The sequence below is a fragment of the Echinops telfairi genome, unplaced genomic scaffold (assembly GCF_000313985.2).
Source record: "Echinops telfairi isolate 266 unplaced genomic scaffold, ASM31398v2 ScPeMD7_6;HRSCAF=24_1, whole genome shotgun sequence".
NCBI classification, from domain to species: domain Eukaryota; kingdom Metazoa; phylum Chordata; class Mammalia; order Afrosoricida; family Tenrecidae; genus Echinops; species Echinops telfairi.
In genome coordinates this window covers 19,426,158-19,439,660 of record NW_022103903.1, presented here as the reverse complement: position 1 = coordinate 19,439,660, position 13,503 = coordinate 19,426,158, and the positions used below count along the sequence as shown (strand labels likewise).

The window sequence follows — 13,503 nt, the reverse complement described above, 5'->3', positions numbered from 1 at the left end:
CGTATTTTTGTTCTCGTTGGTTTCTAGAAACTTTCTGATTTCATCTCTGATCTGGATCAATACCCTTTTGCAATCGGAAATTGTTCATCCTCCAATTGTTTGCTCTAATTTTCTTCACCGTCCTTCTGTTAATTTCCAGCTTTGTGGCACAGTGATCAGAGAGAGATGTCTGTATAACCTCTATGTGCTTGAATTTACTCAAGTTTGACTTGTGTCCCAGCATGTGGTCTATTTTCAAATATGTGCCATGCGGACTTGAAAAGAATGTGATTTTTTTTGCATGGGGGTGGAACGCTCTGAAGATATCTATCAATTCGTCCATATGTGCTATTTAGATCTCTAGCTTCTTTGTTGAGTTTCTTTCCCAATGATCTGTCTTTTTCAGAGTAATGTATTAAAGTCACCAACTATAATTTGTTGAGCCTGTGATCTCTTTTTCCATCTTTTTGAGTGTTTCACGAATTTCGCTGTTCCCTTGTTAGGTGCGTATATGTTTATTATGTTCACTGGTTCTTGGTCTATTGTTTCCTTGAGCATTATATAGTGCCCCTCTTTGTCTCTTGTTATGGCCTGTATCTTGATGTCGATTTCGTCTGATGTTAAGATTGCTACCCCTGGTTTTTTTCCATTACCATTTGCCTGGTATATTTTTCTCCATCCCTTAATTCTCAAACTGTTTTTGTCAGCAAGCTTGAGATGAGTCTCCTAGAGGCATCAGATCGATGGGTTATGTTTCCTCAGCCACCTTGTTAGCCTCTGCCTTTTAATGCCTTAGTTCAGGCCATTGATATTCAGTGTTATTATATCTATCTGTGGACTCTGTGATGTGGTCCCATACCTTTTGTGTTGGGTATTTTCCTATCTATCTATTCATTACACTTGTGTTCTGTGCGTGGTTTATGTTTGCCTTATTTCCACTACTGAGTTGTTGTTATCCTGGGGGATGTTTCCTCTTTGTCATCCTATGGGTGGAGTTGTTCTATGTGATGGTCTCTTATTTGTCCTCAGTGAGTTTATCTTCTGCCCATACTGGACCGGCAAGGATCTTTTGTAGGGCTGGGTTTATTTTTGTGTATTCTTTGAGGTTGTCCATCTCTGGGAAGACTCTTACTTCACCATCTATCTTAATAGACAAACTGGTTGGTTAGAGTATTCTTGGGTTTGCGTTGTTTTCCTTCAATTTTTGGAATATGTTACTCCATTCCCTCCTCTTCTTCATCGTTTCTGCTGATAGGTTTGAACATACTCTTATTGGGATACCTTTATTCATGACTGTTTGCTTTTCCCTAGCTGCTTTTATGATCTCCTTTTCCTCAAAGTTGGATAATTTGACAATTATGTGTCTTGCTGACTTCTTCTTGGGATTCAGTCTGGCTGGTGTTCTTTTAGCCTCTTGAATGGTTGCCTGATTTTCCTTTACTAACCTGGTGAAGTTTTCCTCTAAGTATTCCCTTTCTATTTTCACTGTTGATTTCTATGTTGTGTCTTGTTCCGGTAGCTCAATTATTCTAATATTCTTTCTTTTCATAGCATCAGACATGACTCTTAAGTTTACTTCAGCTAATTTGATTGTCTTATTTGACTGCTTTTACCGTTTTCTGAGGTCTGCTTGGTTATCCTCTAGGTCACTGGTGTGTTTCTCTGCCTCCTCAAGCCTATTGGAAAGATCTGTCAATTTGTCGCTGGATTTTGTTATTTCATCCCTTAATTCTTGTATTTCCCTTTGTTGCATTGCCTTTATCTCCTCGATCATCTCACATTTTTCTGCATTGATTCCCTCATATCCTTTATGACTTCAAGCAGCATTTTGAATATTTCTTTTTGTGGTAGGTCAATATCTGCTTCTTCTATGCCCATCGTTAGATTCCTGACTTATTCCAGTAGTATTTTCTGTTTCTTTTGATTTATCATTGAAGCTGTTAGAACTGCTTGCGGTTTACATGTTGTTTTAGAGGATCCTGGAGCCATCTTCCTAAGTCAAAGAGCCCTGGGCTCTCTCTTGGGGGAGTTGTATGAGATCTTCTATGAACTACCTGCCAGTAGCTGTACTGAAGGGTCCAGCTGTCGTTATATCTTCCTGTGGTTTCAATATTGTCCTGGCTGCCCAGTATTCCGTTACTTGCAATGTGTGTTGGATATTCCTCTCGTGTGACACTGGTCGGGTTGTTGTGGGCCCATGAGGGCCTTGCTTCCCTGGCTGATCTCTAAGTAGCCTTCACGGTTCTTGGACCACCTTGGCTGGCCTGTGGTATTTTCCTCTGCGACTGAAGTGCTCAGGAGGTCGTGTGGGTATACCCACCTTGATATAGATCTCTGTACTTGTTAGGGGGATTACTGTAGACAGAAGGATCACCTTGAAGATTGGATGGGTGTTCCCGCAGTAGCGTGGAGCCCCACTAATGTTGACCAGGCGTCTCCCCCAGTCACTTGTAGTGTCTCAGATTTTAGGCTAGGGATGTCTCCACTCTTTGTAGGGGAGAACCCCCTGCTGCTTGGTGTGTTGAAGAGGACCAGCTTGAATTCCCCAGTTGCTTTCCAGGCCTATAAATGCGGGTGGGAGCTCCCCCACTTGGGCCTTCAGAGTTGGCCTATGCCTGGTGGCCGCTAATTGCTTGTGACAGGAAATAGAGTGAAAGGAGTGGAGAAAGGGAGAAAGAGGAAAACACAGACTGGAGAAACAATGTCTAGCAAACTGACACCCCCTCACTCACACTCAACCAGATTGCACAGAGTAAACAAAAGGGAAAACAGTAAAAAATATTTTTAAAGGAATAAAAAAGAAAAGAAAGAAATGAACAAAACAATAAGAAAGGAGAACTTAATCTGCAAGGTAGGATAGAGAGAGGAGTTTTAATAAGAGGAGGAATTAAGAAAAAGTGAAATAAGTACACAAATAAAGTTAAAAAAAGATAAAAGGAAGGAGAGGGAGACAGAGCTGACAAAATTGATAAAGAAATAGCTGACCCCATGCTATGCTGTGTGTAGCACTGACTCATCCCGTGTGGAGCTCTGTCTTAGGAGTCAGGCTGCCCCCTGGGAGGACAGGGTTGCCCTAGGCAGAATGTAGGGGTCTGGGAACCAGCAGTGGAATGTAAATGGAATGAGAGGGAGAAGAGAGATTCATACAAGCAGTGAGAACATAGAAGTGCAAATCATACAAGCAAAGAGAACAAAGATAGAAAGAGGAGAGATATAGAAAAAGGAGAAATAAGGGGAAAGGACAAAAAAAACCTAACTGTGTTCTCTAAGATTGTCTGTGATGGTAAAGAGGGAGGAGAGTGAGAAAGGGGAAATAAAGAATAAAGAGATCGCTGATCCCTGATTACCTGTATGTGGGGCCAAGGTTAGTGGGCTCTTTGGATGCAGGGACCCAGTGGTGCTGGGCAGTATTGCCTTTGTTGATGAGCTCCCCTAGAGGTCCGACGGAGGTTTCCTCAGCAACTCAGTGCCTTGTGTGAATTTCAGCACTCCCACGGAGGGCTGGCTGGAGTTCCTTCTGCTATTTGGGTTGATTTGCCCTAAATGGAGGGTAGTGATCTGGAAGTCAGTAGTGGTTTATGATAGGAGAGAGTGGGACAGAGGAGGAAAAAGAGAGGAAAAGAAGAAAGAGAGAAAAAAGAACCACAGCTCGTTGCGACTGGCTGAGCTCGTTGAAACCGACTGCGGTGGGAAGGATAGAAATTCTAGTGAATGATGAGGAAAGAAATAGAGTAGTAGGAAAGGTGATAACTGAGGCTTGATAACCTGTCCGTGAGGCTGGAGGAGTTCCAACTCTTCCTCTAGGTAGTGCGGTGATGTACCCGTTTTATGTAGTGTTCTACAGATGCTGTGTGGGATTATTTGCAAAGGCTAGATCACACCTGTGACCAGGCGTCCGTTGAGCTCTTGCTTTTACTGGTATGCCAGCCTTGTGCTATAAGTAGCAATGCAGCAGGGGCGAGGGCCAGGGTGTCCCCACAGCCTGGTCTAGGGTCCTAGGGCTGGGAGTGCCTCCCCAGCTATGTGTAGAATCACTGAAAGGGAAGTTTGGCTTGTTGTCCTATCTATGCTACTGGTGTCCTACTAGATCAGAGGCTTTTATTTTTATTTATTTTTTATCCCCCTGGTCAGCTAGACTAAAATCAAATTAACTTGCCACACACAATTTCTAGTCTGCAGCTCCGTGCTGTTTAAAACTGAGGCTTGGTAATGCGGGTCTTTCTTATGCAAAAAGACTCTAGGCCCTGTAGCTGGGTTCTGGAACTCCTTAGCTAGGTTAATTCATATGCTGATTGATGTTAAGGGCCCCCACCCATGTGCTCTTTGCAGCCAAGAAACCAGACTTTGGTTTGAGTTATTAACCAATAATATATATTTCACCTCCTTTTTAATTTGTTTTGATTCCTTGTGATGTGCTCTGAATTGGCAGCTGTCAGGCTGGTCCCCAGAGGGGGAGATCCAGCTTATCGGGGGTGGGGGGGGTGGGGGAGGCTTGTTTGCTTCTCAGCCGATTGGAATTAATTCCGCTCCCTGGATTCCACTTATTTCTCCCACACCGCAATCTACTTCAGGTCATAATCTGATTTTTCTTCTATTCTAAATTATGGCTACCTGACACTGCCACTCCCCAGGCAGTGAGCTCAGAGCATCCAACAGTGCAGAGAACTCCGGCATGGGATTCTCCCGTGTCTGGGGGTGCTGTCCCTTTAAGGCGTCAACCAGGAGAAACCGCCAATGGCACAGTTGGTGTGGGCGGGCTCGCAGAAGCCAGAGCGCTTGAAAGCATTCTTGGTTTGTTTTGTGAGTGGAAATCACAGGCAAAAAAAGAGATTCAGGAGAGACCCTAGTACCCTAGTTCTAATTTCTGGACTCCACCTCCCTGATCACTTCACTTTACCTTCCAATTTTCTGGTCTGGCAGCAGGAGGTCTGGATGGGTGCGTCCTATCGGGTCGCCATTTTCCCGCATACGAAGGTCTGATTTTTTATCTCTAGGCGTGTCTTCCAGTCAAATCCGATGGGGTGCCACACTCTAGCCACAAAGTCTATCCTTTGCACTCCCTCGGGAGCTCCATGCTCTGCTTCCTCCATTTATTCTCCTGCCCGCATTTTGTGCTTTACCTCCATGTCGTGGGGTCAGTCTGGGCCTATCCCGTCTCCAGTGTTGTCCCATGTAGGGCCATGGGTCAGCGAGGGATATCATGTCTCAAAGTGGGATCAGCCATATGGTCCACTCTGTGCATTGGCAGGGATATCTTCCTCCAGCCCTGGTGGGCCAGGACATGCTCCACTCTCTCTTACCCTCCATTAATTTGATCCCATGTACTTTGATCAGACAAGTCCCTCTCCCCTAGATGCAGCTTCAGTGCTGTCCTCTAAAGTAAATTCTTCTGGGTGAAACAAATCAGTCCTTTTTTGTCTCACACTATTATGCAATCTTTTTAGAACCTCTAAATAGAAAGCTTGATTAACAGTCTGACCTGAAGGAACAAACTCCAAATGCATTGCAAGTAACATTTTCATCTGTGTGGAAAGTTGACAGAGGTTTGTCATCAATCATCATTTCACCTTTTTTGAAACAAATAAACCACTTGTACACTTGAGTTTCCCCCATAATGCTGTCCTTGTAAGCTGTGTTCAACATCACAACTGTTTCTGTGGCATTTTTCCCTAGCAGGAAACAAAATTTTACAGCGGCATGCTGTTCTCTTAAATCACCCATCACCAAAAAGGAGGTTCGAGTGAAAAACATTCACTGTGACTAGAAAGAACATTGTCAGGTGATGCCACCTAGTGCACTAACTCAGAGAAAGTTGCTGGATGCTCACCTAGCAGAAGAAATGTGTACTACGAACGCTCCAACCAGATGAGCTTTTTTCCATATTTTGTGTGTGTATGGGGGGCGGGGTATGTGCTCCCATAGTATTTTAGTATAGTGGAACATTGATATAAGTTGCACTTAATAAATTTATTGTCAAGTGTGTTAGGGTGGCAAGCAAGTGACATGTAGGTCAGAAAGAGGAAAGATAAATATGATATAAAGGACCTGAGAAAGTCCTCATGAGATGTAAGATTGAGCTCAAAACTGTGTATGAATGGAATGAAAAGTGAGAAAAGAATATGTGTTAGTTAAGGAAACTACAAACAAGTTCATTGAACCAAAGCTGAACTGAGTGCGCAGAAAGGCAGTAAAGTAATGGGCCTGGGAAAATGCCCTGAACTGAGAGGAAGAAAGCACGCCACACAAGATGCAGGTGCAGTATGTAGCATCCGAAATACCAAAACACACAAAATGGATTTGGTTTGAAAAATAAGGCACCATTAAACATTCTTGAGCATTGGATTGTAAGGGTTTTGTTTTTTTTCATCCTTTTGGTCTTTCATTCAACAAACATTACATGAGCACTCCAAAGGGCTGGGCATGATCCAGGTGTTCAGAATATAATAATGAACAAATGAGAATCTCCACCCTTCTTAAATCTATATGTTAATGGTTGTATTAGAGTGATTCTTAAGTCAACTTAAGAGTCAGCAAAATGAACACCACAGATTTTAGTGAGGGTCATTTTCTTTAACCAAAGCGATTTACAAAGCATTTTTAATTAATGCCACATGGTTTGGTGTGCTGAAGACAATCTCCCCACAGAAATAAGTTGCTGTCAATTCAAGTAAATCCCTTAGGATTGGATGTAAAATGAAGTTTGCACTATAATTACAGTCATTGACCTATTACTAGTCACCTAGTTTGTTTGTTCTTTGGATCCCAAATGTTTTAGAGACCAAAATTTATATGCAGAATTTCTGTTAGTCTTGACACTATAAGGAAAGTAATCATCTATTAGAAACCCTTCTCAGAGAAATTTGGGTAAATATTCTAATTGATTTTTTCTTTTAATATTGATTTTATAAATATTTTAATGCTCAGATTTTATTATCTATGTTGTTTTTAGATTTCAAATTATGTTATTTTCTATCATCTGTATAAGTTGAACACTTGGAGAACTAGGATGAGAAACACTACTACAATTTCTTAATAAGATAGAATTACAAAGGAGACAGGTAAAATGATGAAATAATTCTATTAAATGATTAAGGTATATATATTAAAAGTTATTCGTAATTCAGTTGGATGATTTAATAATTTATAATTAACACTTTAAAATGTTGGTAAAATGTTCAACCAGTTTCATTTTTATGCTTCCAAAAAATTACTTTTAATATTACAGAAAAAAATAATTTATTTTATCTATAAAATGTACGTTATTATTTGTGTTGTGTTACTGCTATGAATAAAAAATTAGAGATATAACCCTTAGAAGCCAAACAAAATTTATTCTAAAAATTTCTCAAAATATTTAGTCTTTTCTCTTTTTAAAGTTTACAAAATTAAAATCTAAAGACAAACTTCCCTTACTGTATTAATCCACAAGTAATTGCGCTGTGATATAGAAAATTTCATAATTTTCAAGGAAGCAAATATAGTGGAAAATATTTCCCATCATTATTAATATAATAAATATCACTAAATTGTATACTGAACATTAAATTACAAATATTGCATTGCACATACTTTTACAAAATTTGCTTGTCAAATCAAATAATCAAAAAAACTAATTTTTAAATGAGAATGTTAACTAATTTTCTTTGTAGGCTCTTCTTCAAATTCCATAGTAATCTTGTCTGAAGATGTCAAAGACATCACTTACTTTCATTGTTGAGACACTAAAAAGAGGTTCATTTGTGTCAGGTGATCACGGTGAAGTTAAGATTTAAAGCAATTCTGCTTTTTTAGCTTAGCATTTTGTAATTTCCCACAAAGAAATCTGAGTCACCAATAATGTCAAATGCTTAGGATCTATTTTTAAAATATATGTATACACATAAGAAAGAATAAATACTAGAAATTCTTGGTTATGTTGAATATATAACACATGCTTCAGCTCAGGAAATGGAGATCAGTGTGGTCTGAGTTATTGAATTAAAAATCTATTAAATAATACCCATTATATTCATATTATACCTTAAATAAAAATAATTGAAAGACTATTTCATCAAATTCCCAAATACCTATATTTGAAAGAATTATCTTTCTAAGAGATAATAGCATGAGAATAGAGCAATGGGTAACCTTCGGACATCTAACTTCAGAAGTTGGAAAATCAAACTCACGACTGCTCATTGGGAGAAAGGTAAGGCAGTACATTGACAGCAAGTTGTATAGTCTTGAACACTCAGTGGGACAGTTCTACTCTGTCCAATAGCATAGACATGAGTCAGCTTTGACTCAAACTGAGTAAGTGCATAGAAAGGGCAGTCAGCCCTTATTAAAATGAGTGAGTGTGGCACTGCTGAGATGGGGGATAAAGAGTTGAAAGTGGGGGGATCAAAGCTAAAGGCAGAAGAGCTGGTGCTGCATATGGGACAGAAAAATGTGAATGCCATCCTAAACAATACACATGATAAACAAGAAATGCAGAGGTCTTCAGAGTAGCAAAGCTTTCCTTTCTGAAATATAAAATGATGACCACTTAACACCAACAATATAACTAGAGAGAAAATTATCTTGACTGTGTAGAATGTGGTAGAAGACTATGGAACAAACTGGAGAGGATACAAATGGATAAATGTAAAATCTTATAATATGGCCATGATTTATAGAATATTATAACCAAATCTCATTATGTTAAAACAAAAAGAGACACTTGGGTTAGAAATGCAAAGTGTTCTGATAAGGGAGAAGATAAAATAAGATATGACAATTTCTTATGATATATAATTTATAAATTGTCAAGGGTTCATGAGGGAGTGGGGAGCGGAGAGGGAGGGGAAAAATGAGCAGCTGATATCAGGTGGAGGGCAAATGTTTTGAGAATGATGATGGCAACAAATGTACAAATGTGCTTGACCCAATGGATGGATGTATGGATTGTGATAAGAATTATATAAGCCCACAATAAAATGATTAAAAATAATAAAATAAGATTACAGAAAAAAATTTATTTACAACTCGTCTCTGAAAATGTGTTCTGTCATAGCATAACAGGTTAATTATAAATTTAGTACATCTACAGAACGCTTTATTAAAACATTCACTCACTGGATAGTATACAAAACAAATGTTTACTCGGGGGAAGCAGAGATATAAAGTTGATTTTAAGTGCTCATTAGAGATCATCAATGCCAAAAGAGACAGAGAATGATCCAAGAACAATAAATCTAGGGGTTTTGTTTATTGTATTTGTTAACTCTTTAAATTCACAAGCACAGACTTTTTCATTTCAAATATTCCCCTGGAAATATTAAAATGTTCTTGTGAATCCTGAGCTTCAGTTCTTGAGGTCATCTAAGATAATGCTTTAGGAAAACTAATTTTCCTTAGAAGTATATATGCCTGTTTTAGAGACAACAAAGAAAGTTTGAAGAAGTGGCTTTACTCCCTGTGTATGAGAAATTCAAATGAAAAATTAGACACTCTCTGAATTAAAATCCTATCTCCCTAATTTTTATTTCAACAGAGAAGAAGAAATGATCCAGGACAATAACTCCTTGACAATTAACTTTATACTCATGGGATTCATGGATCACCCAGATCTAAAGCCTCTGCTGTTCGTGGTGTTCTTTGTCATGTATCTGATCACCATGGTGGGCAATCTTGTTTTGGTGGTGTTGATCTCCATGGAGCGCCGTCTGCACACACCCATGTACATCTTTCTGGGCAACTTGGCTCTGATGGATTCTTGCTGCTCCTCTGCCATTACCCCCAAGATGTTACAGAACTTCTTTTCTGAAGACAGAATGATTTCCCTCCATGAATGCATGGTACAGTTTTATATTCTCTGCCTTGTTGAAACTGTAGACTGCTGTCTCCTGGCAGGAATGGCTTATGATCGTTATGTGGCAATATGCAGACCACTGCAGTACCACACCATGATGTCAAAGCAACTCTGCTATCAGATGACCATAGGAGCCTATATAGCTGGGAACCTGCATTCCATGGTTCAAATAGGACTTTTATTTCGGCTAACCTTCTGTGGGTCTCATCAGATCAATCACTTTTTTTGTGATGTTCTTCCATTATACAGAATCTCTTGTGTTAATCCTTATATCAATGAACTGATGATAATGGTCATTGCAGGGTCAATTCAAGTCTTAACGGTTGTCATAGTCTTGATTTCTTATATTTTCATTCTTTTCACTATTTTCCAAATGAAATCCAAGGGGGGAAGAGGCAAAACTTTATATACTTGTGCATCTCACTTCCTTTCTATCTCAATATTCTATGGTTCTCTTCTGTTCATGTATATTCGGCCCACTTCAGTCAAAGAAGGAGAAAAAGAGATACCGGTTGCTGTTTTTTATACAATAATAATTCCTTTATTAAACCCTTTTATTTATAGTCTAAGGAATAAGGAAATAATAAATGCCATGAAAAAGTTTATGATGAGAAAACCTTAGAACATTTAAAAATAAATATCACTTATGACAAATTGATTTTATTTAAACTTTTCAAAATCAATGATTCTGAGAAATGAGATATGACCAGGTTGCATATCATATATTCAAAACTAAATTATGATTATTTTTAAGTCTAATCATGTACGAATGAGTTCAGAGAGGAGTGATTCTGCTAACCTATATTGCTAAATCTCTTATAAGTGAATTAAACTACTACTTCCAAGTTCATAGATTGTGTCACAGTGGACTTAACCACAAATTTCAACATCTTCAACAAATGCTAGCAATAAAATTCAGTGAAGAAAGGTAGGCTCCCAAATAAAGATGGAAATGAATCCATTCAGCATCAGTAGCACCTTTATGTCATCCCCAGGCATAATCTTACTAAGTCTCATTCATTTCAAGGTTTTATATGGGGTTACTTAAGCCGCACCATCTACCAGAAATAACGTGTGCTTTTGAATTTGGTTCTCAAAATAATTATGATTGAATATAGATTTATAAAGAATACAGATTATCCAATCAAAGGCCTCTTTAATTCTAGTTTTAAGTCATTTTGCTTCTCAAACTCTCTGGAATAGAATGCTAGTATGATGATTTAACAATCATTAGTTGAAAATACTACTATTTATATAGAAAGTCCTATGATTTGAATGTTTTCACATAGATTGATAGTTGTCCACGATACATAACAGGGCAATTCCTGAATGTAATTCAGTGATTTTCCCCTTGCAGAGCCTTGCTTGTTTTGTTATGAGAAAAATCAATTACCTGAACCAATTCCAGTGTAAACATTTGATATATTATTAGCATTAACAGAAACCAGATGATGATGGTCAGCTCAGCATGCCAGGCAGAAAATTGTGGAAACTCTAAAATGACAGATTAAAAAAAAATCGTATTTTTGATTAATTAGATGCATGTATATGAAAGAAAAGCAGTTTAATGAGAATCCACCTTCTGGTAGACCCCAAACTGGACCTTCCCTACCCCTGAAAAACCCCAACTTTTATGGGTATTAACTTTTTCCATAGTTTTCTTGTTTCCCCTCTCCTGTATCTCGGCTCTGATTTTTATTATATCTATCTTTTTCTATTAGCAGGGTTGTTATCTTGAATCTTCTCTAATTGACGTAAGTTTTGTGTCACCATATCATCCACGAGTCTCTCTTCTTTTTTAATGTGTGAATTTATTGCTATCAGTCTTCCTCTTAGAAATGCCTTTGCTGTATCCCACCAGTTTTGATATGTTATTGTTTCGTTCTTATTGCTTTCTAGAAATTTCCTCATTTAATCTCTGATATGGGTCAATACCCACTCCTTTTGCAATAGGAAATTGTTTATCCTCCAATTGTTTTTCCTCATATTCTTCACCGACTTCTGCTACTGTCCAGCTTTATGGCACAGTGATCAGAGACAGATGTCTGTATAACCTCTATGTACTTGAATTTACTCAAGTTCAACTTGCGTCCCACCATGTGGTTGAGTTAGTTAATTGTGCCAACCTGGCCAATAATATCATGTGGAGCTAATTGAAGGGTGGAGGGATAAATGGGTGGTGAGCCTCGCTTTCTAGTTCTTGGGTCTCTTGCTTTGTGATGGTCGCACCAGGGTGCAGCTGCCTTAGCAGTTCCCTGCTTCAGCTTGCAAGATTGACTTCCTACAAGACATCCCCAAGGAGAAGCCATATGGACCTATCCTAGTGCAGCCCTGGGTGCTGGAGCAGCCGTGTGGAGACCCCTGCTAGTGCTGAGATGTTTATTCATTCATTGACTCAGCTTTCCTCCTGCAGTCAGCATCATTGCCTCTGTTTTGTGAGGTGGAGGACTTTGTGGACTGGTGTTGGGTTCATGGGTTAATGTTGGACTTGTGGGCTTGGGCAGCATTGGGTTGGGATGTATTCGTGATGCACACTTTCTTTACATAAAACTCTGTTATACATGAGTTGCTGTGGATTTGTTTCTCTAAAGTACCCAGAATAATACAGTGGTCTATTTTCAAATATGTACCATGTGGACTTGAAAAGAATGTGAATTAATTTGCATGAGGGTGGAAAGCTCTGAAAATATATATCAAATCAAGTCGTCCATTTGTGCTATTTAGATATGTAGCCTCCATGCTGTGTTTGTTTCCTAATGATCTGTCTTTTTCTGAGAGTAGTATATTAAATTCACCAACTGTAATTGTTGAGCCTGTGATCTCTTTGTTCATCTTTTGGAGTGTCTGATTTCTAAATTTCACAGGTTTCTCCTTAGGTATATATATGTTTATTATGCTCACTTGTTCTTGGTTTACTGTTCCCTTGAGCATTATATAGTGCCCCTCCTTGTCTCTTGTTATAGGCTGTAACTTGATGTCAATTTGGTCAGATATTAAGATCCATACCCCTGCTTTTTTTTTTGCATTGCCATTTGCTTGGTATATATTTTTCCATCCTTTAATTCTCAACCTGTTTTTGTCTGAAAGCTTCAGATGATTCTACTGGAGGCAGCAGATTGATGGGTTGTTTTATGAGCCAGTCTGTTAACCTCTGCCTTTTAATGCCTGACTTCAGGCCATTTATATTCAGTGTTATTATATCCATCTGTGGACTCTGTGATATTATCTTGTACCTTTTGTGTTGGATAATTTCCTATCTACCTACCTTATCTGCTTGTGTTGTGTGTGTGGTTTATGTTTGCCTTCTTTCCACAATTGAGCTGATGCTATCCTGGGGGCTGTTTCCTCTTTGTCGCCCTATGGGTGGAGTTGTTTTATGTGATGGTCTCTTATTTGCCCTCAGTGAGTGTTGATCTTCTGCCCATAGTGGATCGGCAAGGTTCTTTTGTAGGGCTGGGTTTCTTTTTATGTATTCTTTGAGCTTGTTCTTGTCTGGGAAGAATCTTACTTCTCCATCTTTCTTATTAGCTAATTTGGCTGGGTAAAGTATTCTTGGGTTTGCGTTGTTTTCCTTCAATTTTTGGAATATGTTACTCCATTCCCTCCTCTTCTTCATCATGTCCACTGATAGGTCTGAAATTTCTCTTATTAGTGTACCTTTATACGTGACTGTTTGCTTTTCCCTAGTTGCT

The 13,503-nt window shown here is 38.8% G+C and overlaps 1 protein-coding gene across 1 annotated transcript; it reads left to right on the top strand.

Moving 5' to 3' along the window:
* The first annotated feature begins 1,298 nt into the window (after positions 1-1,298).
* On the top strand, positions 1,299-10,433 carry LOC101657217 (olfactory receptor 5K1-like). Its single transcript, XM_004706511.2, has 2 exons — positions 1,299-1,318; positions 9,494-10,433. Exons 1-2 carry the CDS (start codon positions 1,299-1,301, stop codon positions 10,431-10,433), a joined length of 960 nt encoding a protein of 319 aa, XP_004706568.2.
* The last annotated feature ends 3,070 nt before the right edge of the window (positions 10,434-13,503 follow it).

Bases quoted from the DNA above. Each gene is read 5' to 3' on its own strand.
- LOC101657217 (XM_004706511.2), top strand. From the start codon at position 1,299: ATGATCTCCTTTTCCTCAAA. The intron at 1,319-9,493 runs GTTGGATAATTT...TTATTTCAACAG, and splicing joins ATGATCTCCTTTTCCTCAAA to AGAAGAAGAAATGATCCAGG.